The sequence below is a fragment of the Mandrillus leucophaeus genome, unplaced genomic scaffold, assembly GCF_000951045.1.
Source record: "Mandrillus leucophaeus isolate KB7577 unplaced genomic scaffold, Mleu.le_1.0 Scaffold74, whole genome shotgun sequence".
NCBI classification, from domain to species: Eukaryota; Metazoa; Chordata; class Mammalia; order Primates; family Cercopithecidae; genus Mandrillus; species Mandrillus leucophaeus.
The window spans coordinates 1,853,732-1,875,731 of record NW_012108030.1 but is presented as its reverse complement, the minus strand read 5'-3'; the positions used below and the strand labels follow the sequence as shown (position 1 = coordinate 1,875,731).

The 22,000-nt window shown below is 48.8% G+C and overlaps 1 protein-coding gene across 1 annotated transcript; it reads left to right on the top strand.

Annotated features, from left to right (window-relative positions):
- Positions 1-5,594: 5,594 nt before the first annotated feature.
- GPR32 (G protein-coupled receptor 32) lies at positions 5,595-12,650 on the top strand. The gene is given in 3 exon segments (XM_011965960.1): positions 5,595-5,669; positions 11,381-12,324; positions 12,327-12,650. Coding segments are annotated over 2 exon segments (1,059 nt in total). The 5' UTR covers positions 5,595-5,669; positions 11,381-11,384; the 3' UTR covers positions 12,446-12,650.
- The last annotated feature ends 9,350 nt before the right edge of the window (positions 12,651-22,000 follow it).

Below are 22,000 nucleotides of genomic sequence, written 5' to 3'. Positions count from 1 at the left end.
AAAAATATATATAAATGTGTGTGTGTGTATATATAAATATCCCCAGGTCCACATTCCCCCTGCATCTAAAATGAAAGGAGAAAAAAATGCCAGAATGGCCACCAAAACAAAGCAAAAAAGGCTGAACGTTGTGGTGCAGCAGGAGAAATACACTGAGGATTTCACCATGGGGAGAGGTAATCCCCGAATCCAGGCAGAGCACAGCCTGGGAAGAACAACTGTCATCTTACCAGCTCTCCCTGGTGTTGCCCTTAGAAAAGGAACTGGTTTCAGTTTTTTAATTATTATTTTTTTTGAGATGGAGTCTCACTCTGTCACCCGGGCTGGAGTGCAGTGGCACAATCTCGGCTCACTGCAACCTTCACCTCCTGGGTTCAAGTGATTTTCCTGCCTCAGCCTCTCGGGTAGCTGGGACTACAGGCACCTGCCACCGCACCTGGCTAATTTTTTGTATTTTTAGTAGAGATGGGGTTCACCATGTTGGCCAGGGTAGTCTCTAACTCCTGACCTCAAGTGATCCACTGGCCTCAGCCTCCCAAAGTGCTGGGATTACAGGCATGAGTCACTGTGCCCAGCCTTCACAGGCAGTCTTTAAAGCAACACCAGGTTGACGTCTACTTGAGTTTCACAAACTATGACCCACCGCCCAGGCCAAATCTGGCTCACTGCCTGTTTTGGGGCAGTCAGTGAGCTAACGGTTAGGCAAAATCAAAAGAAGGATAATAACGTTCATGACACACGAAAATGATATGAAATTCAAAATTCAATGTCCATAAATAAAGTTTTATTGGCACACGGCCCTGCCCACTGTTTTTCGTGGATCTTCCTTCATCCCACAACAGCAGAGCTGACTGGTTGACACAGGCTCTGGGGCATGAAAAGCCCAAAATATTTCCTCTGTGTCACTTTACAGGAAAAGTTTGCCAATCCCCTTGATCTAGATGCCACAGAGGATGGCAGTGTATAGAAATATAAAGACATGGATGCTTCTGAGTCCAAAAGTGATCTGGAAGAGTTAAGACACCCCCTTCCCCAAAATGTTTATAATTGTTATGGGACAATTGGGAATATAAACATTGAGGGACTTGTGTGTGTGTGTGTGTGTGCTAAGGAATTGGAATTATTGCTATTTTGGGGATGTGGTAATAAAATTATATTTCTTTTTATTTCTTTCTTTCCTTTTTTTTTTTTTTTTTTTGGAGTCTTGCTCTGTCATCCATGCTACACTGCAGTGGCATGATCTCCGCTCACTGCAACCTCTACCTCCCAGGTTCAAGCAACTCTCCTACCTCAGCCTCCCAAGTAACTGGGATTACAGGCATCCACCACCACACCTGGCTAATTTTTTTTTTTTTTTTTTTTTGTATTTTTAGTAAAGACAGGGTTTCACCATGTTGTCCAGGCTGGTTTTGAACTCCTGACCTCAAATGATCTGCCTGCCTTGGCCTCACAAAGTGCTAAAATCACAAGAATGCGCCACCATGCCTGGTAACTGTATTTCTTTTAAAGGAGTCCTTTCTTTTGGAAATTGATGCTGAAATATTTATTTATTTATTGAGACAGAGTTACACTCTGTTGCCCAGGCTGGAGTGCAGTGGTGCAATCTCAACTCACTGCAAACCTCTACCTCCCAGGTTCAAGTGATTCTCCTGCCTCAGCCTCCCGAGTAGCTGGGACTACAGGTGTGTGCCACCATGCCTGGCTAATTTTTGTAGTTTTAGTAAAGATAGGGTTTCACCATGTTGGCCAGGCTGGCCTCAAACTCCTGACCTCAAGTGATCTGCCTGCCTTGGCCTCAGGTGGATCACCTGAGGTCAGGAGTTTGAGACCAGCCTGGCCAATATGGTGAAACCTTGTCTCTACTAAAAACACAAAAATTAGCTGGGCGAGGTGACACCCACCTGTAATCCCAGGTACTCGGGAGGCTGAGGCAGGAGAATCACTTAAATCTGGAAGGTGGAGGTTGCAGTGAGCCAAGATTGCACCATTGTGCTCCAACCTGGGTGACAGAGCGAGACTCCTACTCAAAACATAAAATAAAATAGGATAGGATAGGATAGGATAGGATAGGATAGGATAGGATAGGATAGGATAGGATAGGATAGAATAGAATAGAATAGAATAGAATAGAATAGAATAGAAAAGAAAGCATTGGATTGTATTTTTTAGGTGGTGTCTTTGTGATACCTTACCTTGTTTTAACCTGAGTGACTCTCTCCTAGCAGAGAGAGCCGGACAGACTCCATTTTAGTTTCTTCACTTGCAGCCCCTTTTATCCCCCTTAAGGGAATAACTAGGGCAAACTGACTCCAAGCACATCCAGGAATGCACCTGCCGATAAGATATTGAGGCAGGTTGTACCAGCAGCTCCTGGGAATGTGCTCGGCGGAAGGTACCTAAAAGCCCCTGCATTTATCTCTTAGTGATAGTTTAAGCCCCTGCACCTGAAACTGTTTATTTTTTGTAACTGCTTCTATAACCAATTAATTTTTTAACTTTTTGCCTCTTCTGCTTCTGTAAAACTGCTTCAGTGAAACCTCCCTCCCCTATTTAGACCACAGTATAAAAGAGAATCTAGCCCCTTCTTCGGGGCTGAGAGAATTTTAAGCGCTAGCTGTCTCTCGGTCGCCGGCTAATAAAGGACTCTATAATTTGTCTCAAAGTGCGGCGTTTCTCTATAACTCACTTGATTACAACATCTTGTCTTTCTGGTGACACCTGTTGACATGATGTGTCTTAGAGTCAGTGAAATGTTACCGCTGAGGCCACAGCATTCTCCTGAGGAAATAAAGCCATGCGCAGCATAACGAGGTTTCTGTCAATGACAGACTGCACATCCGACAGCGGCCCCACCCATTATAACGGAGCTGAAAGACTGCAATCACCCGGTGGTGTTGTAGCTGTCATCATGGAGTAGCTCAAGGCGTTACTCTAATGTTTGTGCTGATGCTGGTGTACACAGACCTACTTGACCGCCAGTCATATAAAGCATAGCACATACAACTGTGTACAGTACGTCATACTCGTCTATGGCAACAGGCAGGACATGGTGGCTCGTACCTGTAATCCCAGCACTTTGGGAGGCTGAAGTAGGGCAATGGTTTGAGGCCAGAAGTTCGAGACCAGCCCTGGCAACATAGTGAGACCCTGTCTCTGCAAAAAAGAAAAAAAGTCAATAAACAACTATGTTACTGGTGTATGTATTTACTATATATAGGTTTGTCGGTCGGTTTGTTTGTTTTTTGAGATGGAGTCTTGTTCTGTCACCCAGGCTGGAGGGCAGCGGTGTGATCTTTGCTCACTGCAACCTCTGCCTCCCCAGTTCAAGTGATTCTTCTACCTCAGCCTCCTGAGTAGCTGGGATTATAGGCATGCACCACCATGCCTGAATAATTTTTGTATTTTTAGTAGAGATGGGGTTTCACATGTTGGCCAGGCTGGTCTCGTACTCCTGACCTCAAGTGATCTGCCCACTTTGGCCTCTCAAAGTTCTGGGAAACAGGTGTGAGCCACTGTGGCCGGCCTTTATTCACTGTACTATAATTTTTGTTGTTGTTTTAGAGTGTACGCCTTTTATTTATAAAGAAAAGTTAACTGCTTGAGTCTAGGAGTTCAAGACCAACATGGGCAATATAGTGAGACCTAGTCTCTGCAAAAAAGAAAAAAAATTTAAAAATCAGCTGAGTGTGGTGGTGCGTGCCTTAGTTCCCGCTACTCAGGAGGCTGAGGTGGGAGGATCGTTTGAGCCTGAGAGGCATAGGCTGCAGTGAGCTGAGACTGTGCCACTGCACTCCAGCCTGGGTGACAGAGTGAGACCTTGCCTCAAAAGGGAAAAAAAAGTAGAAAGGGAAAAACTGTCAAACAGCCTCAGGCAACTCCTTCAGGAGGTGTCCAGAAGGAAGCACTGTTATCCTGGGAGATGACAGCTCCAAGGGTGTTATTGCCCCTGAAGATCTTTCACTGGGATAAGACTTGGAGGTGGAAGACAGTCACGCTGATGATCCTGACCCTGCATAGGACTAGGCTGATGTGTGTGATTGTGTGTTACATGTTTTCTTTTTCTGAGATGGAGTCTTGCTCTGTCACTCAGGCAGGAGTGTAATGGTGTGATCTCGGCTCACTGCAACCTCTGCCTCCTGGGTTCAAGCGATTCTTCTGCCTCAGCCTTCCCAGTAACTGGGATTACAACCCTTTGGGAGACCGAGGTGGGTGGATCACTGGAGGTCAGGCGTTTGAGACCAGCATGGTCAACATAGTGAAAAGACATCTCTACTCAAAATACAAAAATTATCCCGTTGTGGCGGTACATGCCTGTAATCCCAGCTATTCCGGAGGCTGAGGCAGGAGAATCGCTTGAACCTGGGAGACAGAAGTTTCAATGAGCTGAGATTGGGCCATTGCACATCAGCGTGGGTAACAGAGCAAGACTCCATGTCAAAAAATAAACAGATGGTCCCACTTGGGCTGTGGCCTAGACCCCTGGGCTAGATAATCCGGCACAGGTGTGTGGCAGGCTCTCCCTAGGTTTGTGGAAGCGCACTCTTTGATGTTTGCACAATGATGAAATCGCCTAAGGACGTGTCTCTCAGAATTTATTCCTGATGTTAATCAAAGCAGGACTATAGCAGTATTAATCATAAGAGCAGTGGTCGGGTACGGTGGCTCACGCCTGTAATCCCAGCACTTTGGGAGGCCAAGGAGGGCGGATCACGAGGTCAGGAGATCGAGACCATCCTGGTTAACACGGTGAAACCCCGTCTCTACTAAAAATTACAAAAAATTAGCCGGGCGTGGTGGCATGCGCCTGTAATCCCAGCTACTCAGGAGGCTGAGGCAGGAGAATATCGTGAACCTGGGAGGCGGAGCTTGCAGTGAGCCAAGATCATACCACTGCACTGCAGCCTGGGTGACACAGCGAGACTCCGTCTCAAAAATGATAATAATAATAACAATAAGAGCAGTATTAATAATAGAGAGCTAACAATGTTTGAGCGCCTACTATGTGCCAAGAAGTTCTTTTTGTTTTGTTCTGTTTTTGTTTTTGAGGATTCTCACTGTCGCCCAGGCTGGAGTGCGGGTAGTTCAATCTCAACTCACTGCAACTCCCGCTTCTCAGGTTTAAGTGATTCTCCTGCCTCAGCCTCTCAAGTAGCTGGGATTACAGGCACCCATCCTGATGTCTGGCTAATTTTTGTGTTTCTAGTAGAGACAGGGTTTCGCCATGTTGGTCAGGCTGGTCTTGAACTCCTGACCTCAGGTAATCTACCTGCTCTGGCCTCCGAAAGTGCTGGGATCACAGGCGTGAGCCACCGACCCTGGCTGCAAGAAGTTTTAAGTGTTTTGTATCTCTCAACAAATCTCATCAGCACAAGGAGGGCAGAATTGGAATGGTCTTGCGAAAAGATCTCCCTGGCACCCGCCTCCTCCTTATTCCCCAAGCCTGCAGCCCCGGGGGCCTATTAGGGCTGACATCTGGTGACAGTTCCCGGACTGATAGTGATCTCTGAGGCTCTTGCTCAAGATTCTTTCCTGGACATTTATCTGCTCCAAAACTCAGAGCTAGCTTCCTGCCATTAGCCCCTACCTTTAACATGGGCTTGAGGCTGGCAGCCTCCTGGGACTGACGACGGAGAAGGAAAGAGCTCCCTCACCCTCGGATACAGCACAAGGTGACAGGGGACTGGGATTTGTTGAGGGGGAGCGGTCTCAGGGAGCCAGGAAATAGGAGCTTAGGGACTAGGAGAGTTGAAGGGCACTCTCCAGGGTATACAAAAAGGAGGTGGTGGGCTGGGCGCAGTGGTTCACCCCTGTAATCCTAGCACTTAGGGAGGCAGAGGCGGGTGGATCACCTGAGGTCAAGAGTTCGAGACCAGGTTGGCCAAAATGGTGAATCCCCATCTCTACTAAAAATACAAAAATCAGCCAGGTGTGGTGGCAGCTGCCTGCAATCCCAGCTACTCAGGAGGCTGAGGCAGGAGAATTGCTTGAACCTGGGAGGCGGATGTTGCAGTGAGCCGAGATCACACCACTGCACTCCAGCCTAGGCAATAGAGTAAGACTCCATCTCAAAAAAAAAAAAAAAAAAAAAAAAAAGAGGTGGCAAAGAGGGGCTGAAAGTTCCGGGCCACCTCCTCTGGGTGAGGACTGTTCTCATGCCATATGCGTGACCTGTGCCTGGTCAGAGGTATTTGACTGTCTTCCTCACTGCGGCATCCCCAGCGCTTGGTAATGTCTGGCGTACAATTTGGGCTCAATGCATAATTTCACACTAAATGAATGAATCCATCCTCAGATGACAAAGGGGAGATTGTCCTCCTTAATGATCACTCATCAATTATGTATCAAGTGACTGCTATGTTCCTGGGGCCAGGGAGCAATTCACACACCATCCTCGCCTCTAGGGAACTCAGAGAGCGGAGCAGATGGGTGACCACCAAACGATCCAACAAACACGGTCTAATTGCTGCTGCCTGTAACCAGCTCTTTTTTTTTTTTTCTTTTTTTCTTTTTTTTGCAGGGGCATGGGGGGACCAGGGGAGATCAGAGTCTTGCTCTGTCACCGACGCTGGAGTGCAGTGGCATGATCATAGTTCACTCTCAACTCCGTCTCCCGGGTTCAAGGGATTCTCTTGCCTCAGCCTGCCAAGTAGCTGGGATTACAGGCATGCGCCACCACACCCAGCTAATTTTTGTATTTTTAGTAGAGGTGGGGTTTCACCATGTTGGCCAGGCTGGTCTCAAACTCCCTACCTCATGTGATCCTCCCACCTTAGCCTCCCAAAGCGCTGGTATTACAGGCATGAGTCACCGTGCCCAGCCTGTAACCATCTCTTCATGGGAGAGAAGCTCCTGTAGGAGGGTCTGATTGAAAAGGGCCAGGAAAAGCTTCGGGGAGAAAGTGAAATTTGTACTGAGATCTCAGGAATAAGTTTTAAAAAAAAAGCAGAGGACAGAAAGGGTGTTCCAGGCAGAGGGGCAGCACAGGCAAAGGCCCTGGGGTGGGAGGGAAACAAGAGAATCCTGGCAATAGAGACAAAGGTAGGGAAGCCGGGATGTGGTGTGCAAAGAGGGGGAAGGTGCAAGAGAAGTCTGGAGAGGCTGGCAGGTGCCCCAGCCCTCACCAGCAGTGTTGGGGAAACTCATATTTATCCCACAAGCAATGAAGAGCCACAATGTAGTTGTCCGGTTTGAACTGTATTTTTCTGAGACAGGGTCTCACTCTGTTGCCCAGGCTGGAGTGCAGTGGCACAGTCATGGCTCACTGCAGCCTCGACCTCCTGGGATCAAGTGATCCTCATGCCTCAGCCCCCCGAGTAGCTGGAACTACAATGTAAGCCACCCTGTTTGGCTAATGTATTTTTATTTTGTAGAGACAGGGTTTCGCCTTGCCACCTAGACTGGTCTTGAAGCCCTAGCCTCAAGCGATTCTCCTGCCTGGGTCTCCCACAGCGCTGCGGTTACACGGTTTGGGCTTTCAAAGGATCACTCTGGCTGTAGGGTGGTGAGTGGCTGGTAGGGGATGAATATAAAGCTGGTGACCAGGCACGGTGGCTCACGCTGCTACTCCCCACACTTTGGGAGGCTGAGGTGCGTGAATCACCTGAGGTCGGGAGTTCAAGATCAGCCTGGCCAACATGGTGAAACCCGGTCTCTACTAAAAATATAAAAATTAGCTGGGCATGCCCCCAAGGTGTGTGCCTGTAGTCCCAACTACTCTACTCAGGGGGCTGAGGCAGAAGAATTGCTTGAACCTGAGAGGCAGAGGTTACAGTGAGCCAAGATTGTACCACTGCACTCCAGCTTAGGCAACACAGCGAGATCCTGTCTCAAAACAAAAAAACAAAACAAAACAAACAAAAAACAAAAAACTGGGGTGCTGTGTACTTGCATGATAGGGCTATGGAGACAGGACATAGTGGACAGAGGCAAAAGGCTTTTTGGCAGCAAAAACAACGGCTTTGTGATGAACTGGGTGTGCGGGTTGGGGGAGTAGGAGACAGAGGTATTCAAGGATTCTACACCCCTATCTCAGATGAGCATACTGAGGCTCGGGGTGTGGGGGAAGCCCTGAGCCCAAGATCACACAGTCATAATCCAGTGCTTCAACTGGAGCTTCGACCTATGCCTGTCTGCTGTGTAAACTCAAGCTTTCCTCAACCCCAGACCTCTCTTCTCTGTCTGCACCTCACCCTTGGAGGTCATTTTCAAGCTCAAAGACATAAATAGTATCTAAATTATTTTTTGTACTTTTTTTATAGAGACAAGGTCTCATCGTGTTATCCAGGCTGGTCTGGAACTCCTGGGCTCACACAATCTTCCTGCCTCTGTCTCCCAAAGTGCTGGGACTAGAAAAGTGAGCCACTGTGCCCCACTGGCATCTAAATTCTAATGGCTCCCACATGCCCGTATCCAGCCAGAAACGCCTCTTGTCATTTTTGTTTGTTTGTTTTTGAGACAGAGCCATACTCTGTCACCCAGGCTGGAGTGCTGTGGTGCGATCTTGCCTCACTGTAACCCCCGTCTACTGGGTTCGAGCAATTCTCCTGCCTCAGTTTCCCGAGTAGCTAGGATTACAGGCACCTGCAACCACACCCAGCTAATTTTTGTATTTTTAGTGGAGACGGGGTTTTACCATGTTGGCTAGGCTGGTTTCGAACTCATGACCTCAGGTGATCCGCCCGCCTCAGCCTTCCAAAGTGCTGGGATTACAGGCGTGAGCCACCGTGCCAGGCAGGCTCCCCTCCTGTAATCTTGCTGCTAGTATCCAGCTGCCTTAGTGAAGTCTCCCTGGGATGTCTTACAGGCATTTCAAAGGCAAAGTGACCAACCCCGAGCTCCTGGTCTCACCCCAAACCTGCTCTTATGCATCAGTGCACAGCAACTCCAGCTTCCATCAGTTCAAAAGTCCTGCAGTCACCCCGACACTGCTCTCCCCCTCACCTCACACATCCAGCCCAGGAGCAAATGTTGCCAGCTCCACCTTGACCCTGGAATCTGCTTCCTACCACCTCCTCTGCCATCACCCTGGTCCCCATCCCCATCACTGCCCACCTGCATTCCTGCAGCAGCCTCCCCCCGGCCTCCTGCTTCCATCCCACCCCTCTCAGTCTAGTCTCAACCTTAAAGCCACAGTGATTGTTACGACCTAAGTCAGATACTGTTCCTACTCTGCTCAACAGTCTTTTGTAACTCCCATCTTGCAGGAAAGGCCAGGAGAGTGTGCACTATGACTCACAGGGTCCTGCTCCATCTGCCTGCTTCCCTCTCTGCCTTCACCTCTCACCTCTCTCCCCATTGCCCACATGGCTCCAGCCACACCAGCCTCCCTGCTGTTCCTTGAACATTCCAGGCACCGTCCTGACTCAGGACCTTTGCACAAGCTGCTGGTTCTGCCTGAAGGGTACTTCCTCCAGATACATATGTGCCTCACTTTGTCATCTCCTCCAAATCTTTGCTCAAATGTTATATTCTTTTTTTTTTTTTTTTTTTTTTTTTTGAGACAGAGTCTCACCCTGTTGCCCATGCTTAGTGCAATGGTGTGATCTTGGCTCACTGCAACCTCTGCCCCCCAGGTTAAAGTGATTCTCCTGCCCTAGCCTCCCGAGTAGCTGGGATTACATGTGTGTGCTACCACGCCCAGCTAATTTTTTGTGTGTTTTTAGTAGAAATGGAGTTTCCCCACGTTGGCCAGGCTGGTCTCGAACTCTTGACCTTAGGTGATCCTCCCGCCTTGGCCTCCCAAAGTGTTGAGATTACAGGTGTGAGCCACCGAGCCTGGCCAAATGTTACATTCTCACTGTGGTCTTCCCTGACCACCCCGTTCAGTGTACCAGTGGCCCCTTTCTGCTTTCTCTCTTGTCTCTCACATTCCCAATTCTCCTTAATTTGATTTTTTTTTTTTTTAAAGAGATAGAATCTCACTCTGTCGCCCAGGCTGGAGTGCAGTGGCCTGATCTCAGCTCACCGCAACCTCCAACGTCCCAGGTTCGAGTGATTCTCAGCCTCCCAAATATCTAGGATTACAGGAGTGAGCCACCATGCCCGGCTAATTTTTGTATTTTTAGTAGAGACAGGGTTTCGCCATGTTGAGCAGGCTGGTCTTGAACTCCTGACCTCAGGTGTTCTACCTGCCTTAACCTCCCAATGTGCTGGGATTACAGGCATGAAAATTTTTAATTATTTATTTTTTGTAGAGACTGGGTCTCACTATGTTGGTCACCTTGAACTGGAACTCCTAACTTCAACCAGTCCTTCTGCTTCAGCCTCACAAAGTGCTGTGATTACAGGCATGAGCCTCCATACCTGCCCCCTCCACTTTATTTATTATTTTTCCATAACACTGGTAGTCTTCTAAAGCAGTATATCATGAGTTAATTTATTATATGTATTACACCTGACATCTCTCACGGGGATGTAAGTTCCATGAGGGCTTGTTTTGTTACATGAGTTATCTCTGGTACTTAGAACAATATTATTGTGTCCAGTGAGCTGCAATCGTGCCGTTGCACTCCAGCCTGGGTAACGCAGTGAGACTCTGTCGAAGAAGAAGAAGGAGAAGGAGAAGGAGGAGGAGGAGAAGAAGAAGGAGAAGGAGAAGGAGAAGGAGAAGGAGAAGAACAAGAAGGAGAAAGAACAGTGTTAATGGATCATGAAAGCATTCAGGCTGGGCTCAATGGCCCACTCTTGTAATCCCAGCACTCTGGGAGGCCAAGGTGGGAGGATCACTTGAAGCCAGGAGTTGAAGACCAGCCTAAGCAACACAGCAAGACCCCATCTCTACAAAAAAGAAAATTAAGGCCAGGCACAGTGGCTCACACCTGTAATCCTAGCATTTTGGAGGCTGAGACGGGCAGATCACGCGGTCAGGAGTTGGAGACGAGCCTGGCCAAAATCATAAAACCCCATCTCTACTGAAAACACAAAAATTAGCCAGGCGTGGTGGCATGTGCCTGTAGTTCCAGCTACTTGGGAGGCTGAGGCAGCAGAATTGCTTAAACTTGGTAGGCGGAGGTTGCAGTGAGCTGAGATCAGGCCACTGCATTCCAGCCTGGGAGACAGAGAAAGACTGCATCCCCCCAAAAAAAAAAAAATTAAAAAAATTAGCCGGGCATGGGGGTAAGTATCTGTAGTCCCAGCTACTTCAGGAGGCTGAGGTGGGAGGATCTCTTGAGCCTAGGAGGTGGAGGCTGCAGTGAGCTGTGATTGTACCTTTGTACTCCAGCCTGGGTGACAGAGCATGACGCTGTCTCTAAAAGAAGAATGATAAGCATTCCATAAAAGTTATGAAATGGAGAAATCGTGAGAGAGGGGTCTCGGAGGGGACCAGGGACTGCAGTGACAGGCAACCTGGGGCCCTGACACGTGATCACTCTTGTTTCAGGAAGATGAATGCTTCCAGATGCCTGTCTGAGGAGGTGGGGTCCCTCCGCCCGCTGACCGTGGCTGTCCTGTCTGCGTCCTTTGTCGTCGGAGTGCTGGGCAACGGGCTGGTGCTGGGGATGACTGTCTTCCGCATGGCCTTCACAGTCTCCACCGTCTGCTTCTTCCACCTGGCCCTTGCCGATTTCATGCTCTCACTGTCTCTGCCCGTTGCCATGTACTATATTGCCTCCAAGCAGTGGCTCCTCGGAGAGTGGGCCTGCAAACTCTACATCACCTTTGTGTTCCTCGGCTACTTTGCCAGTAACTGCCTCCTGGTCCTCATCTCTGTGGACCGTTGCATCTCTGTCCTCTACCCTGTCTGGGCCCTGAACCACCGCACTGTGCAGCGGGCGAGCTGGCTGGCCTTCGGGGTGTGGCTCCTGGCCGCCGTCTTGTGCTCTGCACACATGAAATTCCGGACAATCAGAAAATGGAATGACTGTACGCACTGCTACTTGGAGTTCAACTCGGAGAATGAGACTGCCCAGGTTTGGATTGAAGGGGTCGTAGAGAGCCACATTATAGGCAGCATTGGCCACTTCCTGCTGGGCTTCCTTGGGCCCTTAGCAATCATAGGCACCTGCGCCCACCTCATCAGGGCCAAGCTCTTGCGGGACGGCTGGGTCCACGCCAACCGGCCCAAGAGGCTGCTGCTGGTGCTGGTGAGTGCTTTCTTTATCTGCTGGTCCCCGTTTAATGTGGTGCTGTTGGTCCATCTGTGGCGACGGGTGATGCTCAAGGAACTCTACCACCCCTGGATGCTGCTCATCCTCCAGGCTAGCTTTGCCTTGGGTTGTGTCAACAGCAGCCTCAACTCCTTCCTCTACGTCTTCATTGGCAGAGATTTCCAAGAAAAGTTTTTCCAGTCTTTGCCTTCTGCCCTGGCCAGGGCATTTGGAGAGGAGTTTTTCAGTCATCCTGTCCCCGCGGCAAAGCCCCCCGGGAACGATGGAAGCCTTCAGCTGGGAGCTGGAAGCTGTCTTTCTTAGTTTGCTTGTGGCCTCTTACCTTGACTGGCTTCTAAAACCCTGCCCAATCCTGCCTCTTCCTTCAGGAAGTCTTCCAGCAACCCCTCATCTAAAGCTCTGTGGTAGAGACAGCTACTTATTCCCCAGTGTCCATTCTTCCCCCTCCCCCCGTCTTTTTTTTGAGATAGAGTCTTGCTCTGTTGCCAGGCTGGAGTGCAGTGGCACAATCTCGGCTCACTGCAGCCTTGACCTTCAGGGCTCAAGCCACTCTCCTGCCTCAGCACTCCCCACGCCCCACTCCGCCTAGTAGCTAGGACTATAGACATGTGCTACCTGGGTAATTTGTAGACAGGGGGTTTCATCATGTTGCCCAGGTTGGTCTCAAACTCCTGAGTTCAAGTGATCCTCCAGCCTTGGCTCCCCAAACTGCTGGGATTACAGGTGTGAGCCACAGCACCTGGCCTCCTCTCTCTATGTAGTAAAACTCCTGTGTTCTAATGAGGCACGTGGTTAACTAGAAAAAAGGAAAGACTACATTTCCCAGTATCCTTTGCATGTAGTTCCAACCATGTGACTGCTTTCTGACCAATAGGATGTAAGTGGCAGCAGCAGCAATCAATGTAACTTCCTTGAAGTGCCTTTAAATGGAAGGGGCCTGCCCTCCATTTCCACATTTCCCCCTTTCTATTGCCCAGAGTGCAGATGTAGCAGTTAGCTCTTTCTGTGTAACAAAACCCCTTCACATTTAGAGGCTTAAAAACATAACCTGTTTTTTTTTTTTTTTCTGATCGGGTCTTGCTCTGTTGCCCAGGCTGGAGTGCAGTGGTGTGATCACAGCTACGCCACCTCAGTCTCCCAGTCTCAAGTGATCCTCTTACCTCAGCCTCCTGAGTAGCTGGCAATGCGCCACCACCCCAGGCTAATTTTGTATTTTTAGTAGAGATGGGGTTTCTGCATGTTGGCCAGGCTGGTCTCAAAATCCTGACCTTGAGTGGTCCGCCTACCTCGGCTTCCCAAAGTGCTGGAATTACAGGCATGAGCCACCGTACCTGGGCAGAACTGCTTCTTTGGATCATGAGCAAGTGGTGTGACAGCTTCTGAATTGCATGACATTTTCCTTTTGCCTCAACCTAGAGCCAAGGGAATGGCCTGTTGTGACCAGGGACCACTAGGACTTCAATCCCCAGAAAGGAGTATTCTTCACATGCATCAGTTTGGCTTTGGGGTGTTTTAAGTAACAGAAAACCTAACTCCAACTGGCTTCAACAATAAGGAAATTTGTTAAGTCACTTTACACCAGTTCCAGAGGTTGGCAGCATAATGAATAGTTAAGGGGTAGATTCAGCTGTTGCAGGAGAGACACGAAATAACAGTGGCTTCAATGAGCTAGGATTTGAAACCTCCCTTTTCACAACCTGGGTGTAAGCATCTCAGGGCCAGCCTAGGGACTCCCTGGGGACACGGTAGCTTTCCGTCAGGGCTGCTGTGGCAGATTACACAAATGGCCCCCGTTCTGCACACCTTCCTGCATACGTGCTCCTTGGCAATGTCACTTTTCAGATTTTCCTGTCAAGGGGTGGGGTCTCTTTCCTCACACCTTGAATCTAGGCCAGGCTCGTGACTTGCTTTTTGACCAGTAGCTAGAGTGGTAGTGCAAAGCTTACCTTGTGCAAAGTTATCGTGCAAAGCTCTGAGCAAAGTTCTGAGAACCTGCACCTTGTGCAAAGTTCTGAGCCTCCGCCTCATACTTCCCTCACTCTTGGAACCCTCTCCACCGTCACATGAAAAAGCCAGCCTGCAGGATGATAAGAGCTATGTCTCTAGTAAACATACAAAAATTAGCCAGGCATGGTGGCAGACGCCTGTAATCCCAGCTACTCGGGAGACTGAGGCAGGAGAATCGCTTAAACCCAGTAGACAGAGGTTGCAATGAGGCAAGATCTTGTCACTGCACTCTAGGCTGGGTGACTGAGACTCTTTCTCAAAAAAAAAAAAAAGAAAAAAAAGAAAAGCAGCAGCTCTGACTTGCCCTGAGAACTCTACCTCTCAGAGCCTCGGTTGCCCCAAGTCTATAAAATAGAAGCAAGTGTTTCCATCTTCTGGGTGAGGAGAGGACTAAGTGACACAGTGACTGAGTGCCAGGAAACACAGAGGCACCTTAAAAAAAATTAACTACTTTGGGAGGCTGAGCGGGGAGGATTGCTTGAGCTCAGGAATTTGAGAACAGCCTGGGCAACATGGTGATACCCCGTCTTTTCAAGAGTTTGGCATGGTGACACATGCCTCTAGTACTGGCTACTTGGGAGGCTGAGATAGGAGGATCACTTAAGCATGGGCTGTGGAGGTTGCAGTGAGCTGAGATCGTGCCACTGCACTCCAGCCTGGTGACATAGTGAGTCTCTCTCTCTCTCTCTCTCTCTCTCTGTGTGTGTGTGTGTGTGTGAGAGAGAGAGAGAGAGACCTACCTATTCTATTGACTAGTGGATCTGATTAAAAATAAATAAACTGGGAAAAGTAGTATATATATATTTTTTAAAAACTTGGGCTGGGCGTGGTGGCTCATGCCTGTAATCCCAGCACTATGGGAGGCTGAGATGGGCGGATCATGAAGTCAGGAGATCCAGACCATCCTGGCTAACACGGTGAAACCCCGTCTCTACTAAAAATATGAAAAAATTAGCCAGGCGTGGTGGCAGGTTCCTGTAGTCCCAGCTACTCGGGAGGCTGAAGCAGGAGAATGGCATGAACCTGGGAGACGGAGCTTGCAGTGAGCCACTGCACTCCAGCCTGGGCGACTGAGCGAAGACTGCGTCTCAAAAAAAAAAAAACTTGAAAGTGATGAGAAATAGTTCTCCCTTTCATTCCGAATCCTCCATTGTTACATTTTCTCACTAGAAAACTGTTGTCAGCTTTTTGTGTATCCTCCCAGATATCCAACCCATGCATAAGCTCTCCCTTCCTTCCTTCCTTCCTTTCTTTCTTTCTTTTTTTCCCAGGGGTGACAGAGTCTTGCTCTGTTGCCCAGGCTGGAGTGCACTAGTGAGATCTCGGCTCACCGCACCCTCCGCCTCCCAGGTTCAACTGATTCTCCTGCCTCAGCTTCCCAAGTAGCTGGGATTACAGACACCTGCTATCATGCCTGGCTAATTTTTGTGTTTTTGTAGAGACAGGGTTTCACCATGTTGGCCAGACTGGTCTTGAACTCCTGACCTCAGGTGATCCGCCCGCCTCGGCCTCCCAAAGTGCCTGGGATTATAGGCATGAGCCACCGGGCCGGGCGCATAAGCACTTTCAACACAAATAGAACATGCCATAGCTATGATTCCACATCGTGAGTATTTTCCAAAGAGATTTTCCTTTGGGATGGAAATACAGAAGATGTCTAGCACATGACTTTTCAATGGTGGTGGCTAAGTATTCCCTTACATGTATATAGTGTGCTCAAAAGTAGTTCCCTAATCCCCCACTGATGGGCACTCGGGTTGCTTTGAATTTGATGCAATGATATTTTTGAAGCTTTGAAAATTATTCAATAAAACACACATTCTGAACAATACAAAAAGAAAATATAACTGGGGGAATTCATTTGATTTATCACCTGGTGAACAACCAGACAACCCAGCCATAAAACAACGTGGCCACCCCAGGGTTCCCCTCCCACCTCCTCGCCCTCTCAGTCAGTCCTCCATGTCCTTTAAAGATAATTTTTGTTTTGTTTTGTTTTGTTTTTTGAGATGGAGTCTCGCTCTGTCATTCAACCAGGAGTGCAATGGTGCCATCTCGGCTTACTGCAACCTCTGCCTCCCGGGTTCAAGTGATTCTCCTTCCTCAGCCTCCCGAGTAGCTGGGATTACAGGCATGTGCCACCTCACCTGGCTAATTTTTTGTTGTTGTTGTATTTTTAGTAGAGATGGGTTTCACTATGCTGGCCAGGCTGGTCTCGAACTCCTGGCCTCAGGTGATCCACCTGCCTCGGCCTTCCAAAGTGCTGGGATTACAGGTGTGAGTCTCCCCACCCCGGTCAGTATCTTTCAATTAAATATATCAATGCTAATATTTGTCCATCCTCACACTGGGTTGGCCTCTCTCTCCATCTGTCCACGCACCGTAGTACATCAAGTATGATGAGAAGACCAAAATGGGGACATGAGGTCTGGGAAACCCAGGGAGGGAGCTCCCAGCATACCCACTGTGCTGCAAGGGCACAATGCTCAGAGATACCTCCCAAAAATGTTGAACTGTGTTAAAGTAGGCACAGGTAGGACATCATGATATTTTACCTATTAATTCTTTAGCCTGTATCTTCTAAGAACAAGGGCATTTTCCCTGTAAAATCATAATATTATTATCTCCCTTGAGAACTTTACTGTTGGTATTATCTAATAAACAGGCCATATCCAAATTTCCTAACTGTCCCAATAATAAACTTTAGAGCAATTTTTTTTTTTTTTTTTTTTGAGTCAGGGTCTTGCTTTGTTGACCAGGCTGGAGTACAGTGGCATGGTCATAGCTCCCTGCAGCCTTGAATTCCTGGGCTCCAGCAATCCTCCTGCCTTGGCCTCCCAAGTAGCTGGGACAACAGGCATGTGCCATCATGCCCTCATTAAATTTTTTTTTTGTAGAGACAGAATCTTGCTATATTGCCCAGGCTGGTCTTGAATTCCTGGCCTCAAGCAATCCTCCTGCTTCAGCCTCCCAAAGTGTTGAGATTACACATGTGAGCCACTGTGCTTGGCATGGAGCATTTTTTAAAAAGCAGGATCCTGCAATGATATTCTCTGCCTCTCCTTGCAAAAAAAAAAAAAAAAGACTATGCATTAGGTCACAAATAAAACATAGATTGATTCCCCAAAGCAGAAGTAATATAGGCCATATTCAAATTTAGAAATTAACAAAAGATGAAAAAAATGCTTCAATTCCTTGGACATTACAAAACACCCTTCTAAATAACATCTGGGTTCAACTGATAATTAAAACTGAAGTTCTACTTCATTTAAAGCACATTATATATAAAAACTTATGGCCAGGCGTGGTGGTTTACACCCGTAATTCCAGTACTTTGGGAGCCCGAGGCAGGGAGATCACCTGCAGTCAGGAGTTCGAGACCAGCCTGGCCAACATGGTGAAACTCCATCTCTACTAAAAATACAAAGATTAGCCAGGCATGGTGGTGCATGCCTGTAGTCCCAGCTACTCGGGAGCCTGAGGCAGGAGAATCGCTTGAACCCTGGAGACAGAGGTTGCAGTGAGCCGAGATCATGCCACTGCACTCCAGCCTGGGTGACAGAGCAAGACTCCGTCTCTAAAATAAATAAATAAATAAATATTTTTAAAAAATCTTATGAGATGGGGCCAAAGCTGCGCTCAGAAGAAAATCTATAGCTTATTTATTTGTTTGTTTGTTTGTTTTGAGACAGGGTCTCACTCTGTCACCCAGGCTGGAGTATGGTGGCACCATCGCTCACTGTAGCCTCAACCTCCCAGGCTCAAGTGATCCTCCCACCTCAGCCTCCCCAGTATCTCCACCATGCCCAGCTATTTGTTTTATTTATTTATTTATTGGTAGAGATGGGGTCTTGCTATGTTACCAAGGCTGATCTCAAACACCTGAGCTCAAGCCATCCTCCCACCTTGGCCTCCCAAAGTGTTGAAATTACAGGCGTGAGCCACTGCACCCAAACTTTAAATTTTAATTAGGGGGGAGAGAGAGAGAGAGAGAGAGAGAGAGAGAAGTCCGAGAGGAAATTAGCAAAGCAAACAATTCAGGAAGAAGAAGAAGAAAAAAACTGTAAAATAGTGCACTAAAAGTTGAAAGAAAACATTCATAAAGATTAGACGGAATTAATTTAAAGTGAAAAATTGTGGACAATAGTAAGAAGCTGGTTCTTTGAAAGGAAAAATTCTCTTTTCCATGCTCTCTCACTCTCTCTTATGTGCGCACACAGGTACACACACACACAACCAACAATAATATTCTTTTACATTTTGTGCTTGTGTACTTTTGTGAATGCTTCAAGAAGACAGAAGAGCACAATGGGACACAAGTTGCTTCCCACTCTCCGTGCCTCAGTTTCCACCAATGTAAGATGGGGATAATGGCAGTAGCTCCCTGAGAGGGTCGCTGTGAGGATTACTTGCGTTGCCGTGGGTGGGGCGCTTGGCTCCGTGCCTGGCACCGAGGAGGTGCGATGTGTTTGCTGTGATCAGTATCATCCTCTGTTGCATAAATTCCTCCTGGGGAACTGCCGGGTCAGAGGGCGTGTTCGATGTCGCAGACGCCGCCACGAGCGCTCTGCAAGCCTGTTTCCCACGCTTCGCCAACGCAGCAACCGCCAAGTCAGCTTCTTTGATCTTTGTCTTCTCAGAGGAGAAAAGTGGGATCCCGGGGAGGTTTTTAATTTGCATTGATTTTCTAATGAATGCGGTTCCGCATTCTTCCAAGGAGGCTCTGCGGTTTTTACAGCCGGCTGCAGGATCCTCCCTGGGGAGACGTGGTCTGGGGCAGAGCCAGGTGCGGTGGTAGAGGTGGGTTTGAGTCTCGGGGAGCGCGCGGGAGCTGGGCACGGCTCCGTGCTTGAGAGGATCTGGCATTTTCCTGGGCAGCCTCGGCGAGAGAGAGTCGTGGAAGGTGAGTTAAGCCTCCGGATTATACTCTGCCAAACAGGGACTAAAAATCCATATCCAATAGAATTACTAAGACAGCCGAAGACTGCGATTCACGCCTTCATTCCTTAACTAATGACAGCTCACAGGTATTGATCTGACTTAAGTACCAGGCGCTGTCCAGAGCTTTCTAAACGTGTGAACTCCCAAAGTCAGCATCACAACCCTGAGGGCGGTGCTGCGATTATTCCCGTTGTACAGAGGAGGAAACTCGAGGCTCAGAGAGGTAAAGTCATTTACCGAAGGTCACACAGCTGACCGGGCACGGTGGCTCACGCCTGTAATTCCAGTTCTTTGGAAGGCTGAGGAGGGCGGATCACCTGAGGTCAGAAGTTCGAGACCCAGCCTGGCCAACACGATGAAACCCCCGTCTCTGCTAAAAATGCAAACATTGGCCGGGTGTAGTGGTGCATGCCTGTAATGCCAGCTACGCTGGAGGCCGAGGCACGAGAATCGCTTGAACCCAGGAGGCTGAGGCTGCAGTGAGTCGAGATAGCGCCATTGCACTCCAGCCTGGGCAACAGAGCGAGACTCCGTCTTAAAAAAGAAGAAGAGGAAGAAGAAGAAGAAGAAGAAGGAGAAGGAGAAGGAGGAGAAGAAGAAGAAGAAGGAGAAGGAGAAAAGGAGGAGGAGGAGGAGGAAGAAGGTGGTCACAAAGCAAGTAAGTGTAGGATGGGAACTTGATCGGTCTGACTCCATTAACCCACCCAGTTATGTTTACCGAGCACCTGCCTGGTGAAGGTCACTGTTTTTGGCGTGGGAGAAAAGCAGAGAAGACAAAGATACCTACATTTGAAGGACTGGCATTCTAGGGGGTAGCACTGAAGTGCCAGGGGGAGGGGCTAACATTTAAGCGAGAGGGGCTAGCATTTAGGGGGAGTGGATAACTTCAGGACGTGGGGCTAAAATTCCAAGGGGAGAAACTGATATTCCAGGGAAAGAAACTGACATTCAGAGGGGAGGGACTAACCTCTCAGGGGGAGGAGCTAATATTCCAGGGGGGAGGAGCTAACATTTCAGGAGGAGGGGCTAATATTTTTAGTACAATTACACACTGTTAATCACTACCTCTGTTTCTAACATTTTAGGGTAATTGCTCGCTGTTAATCACTACCTGTGTTTCAGGCAATAAAGAAGGGGCCAACCTTTATGAGGGAGGAGGTAACATGCCAAGGGGAGGAACTAACAATCCGTGGGGAGAAATGGACATTCTAGGGGGGAGGAGCTAACAATAAGGAGGGGCTAACATCGCAGGAGAGAAATTGACATTTCAGAGGGGAGGAGCTAAATCGCAGGCGAGAAATTGACATTTCAGAGGGGAGGAGCTAACATCGCAGGGGAGAAATGGACATTTCAGAGGGGAGGAGCTAACATTGCAGGGGAGAAATGGGCATTTCGTGGGGAGGAGCTAACATTGCAAAGGAGAAATTGACATTCGGGGGCGGGGCTAACATTCAAATAAGGGTGCTAACATTCAGTGGGAGAGGCTAACATTGCAGGGGAGAAACTGACATTTCAGGTCAGGCTGACACTCTCTATCCTTAAGAGCCTACAGCCTCTGCCTCCTTGCTATACCTTGTCCCTACAAGTGTCGGCTGAGCTCATAGTCGGTGCAAATCTCTGCCACCCTGGGGATTTGAACGTGCCTGAAAAGAATGGAGTCTCTGCCCTCATAGAGCTCGCAACCTGGGGGCAGACAATTCTGAACGGAATGATTCCACAGAAAGGCATTCACCTCCCAGGCAGGAGAGGTAATTACGCGCTCTTAATCACTACCTCTGTTTCTCTCAGGCAATACGGGAGGGGAGGCGGCGCCCCCATCGTGGCCTGGTTTGAGATGTTCCCAGCCGTAGGAGACAGACAGACTGTCATCAAGTGTCGGAAAATAGCTGTCACGGGAATCCTCACCTCCCGACACCTTCCCAGCCCCGTGAGCCCGAAACCTTCCCGCGCGGCTGCAAAGTTGTAGGTTCTGCTCCTGTTGAAGGGCAACCCTGTAATCTCCAATGCTCACGGCGGCTCTGCTGGGACACAGCAGCTCCTGGGGGCCAAGGTCCCAGCCAGGATGGGGATGTCAGGACCAAGATTGGAATGTAGAACCGTGGGAGTCCAGAGCCCGGGTCTTTCCCTACCCACCACCAGATGTGGTGTGGGTTTCCTGGTTTCCGTTCTTGTTCACGTGGAATAAAAGGAAAAGCGGGGGAGTGACAGCCGCACCTGCTGTCTCCCCACCATGGTGGAGGATTTTTGTCTGTTCCCTTTGCTGCTGTGTTTCCCGCGTCTGGGATGCGCCCAGTGCTGAATGATGCCCCCTTGCACATATACATTCTCACGCTGACTGATCTGGGTTTACTAAGTGTCAGTGATTCACTCTTTTGAAAATGGGGGCCCCTGTGTGACTCCCATGGTAGTCGTGGGTCCTGGGGACCCCCAGAGGAGTCAGACCCAGAGCCTGATCTCAAAAACACCTCAGTGGCCCAGTGTGCTGGCTCACACCTGTAATCGCAGCACTTTGGGAGGCCAAGGTGGATGGATCACTTGAGGTCAGGAGTTCGAAACAAGCCTGGCCAACATGGTGAAACTCTATCTCTTATGCTAAAAATACAAAAATTAGCCAGCTGTGGTGGCCCACGCCTCAATCCCAGCTACTTGGGAGGCTGAGGCAGGAGAATCGCTTGAACCTGGGAGACTGAGGTTGCAGTGAGCCATGATCTTGCCACTGTACTCCAGCCTGGCTGATGGAGCGAGACTCTCTCTCAAAAAAAAAAATAAAATAAAATAAGAGCAGGGATTTTCCATCCAGTTTGTACCTGAAACAGTTTCCGGTTGAGAGTTATACTTAGTAAACTCGTTGGCCGGGCGCGGTGGCTCAAGCCTGTAATCCCAGCACTTTGGGAGGCCGAGACGGGCGGATCACGAGGTCAGGAGATCGAGACCATCCTGGCTAA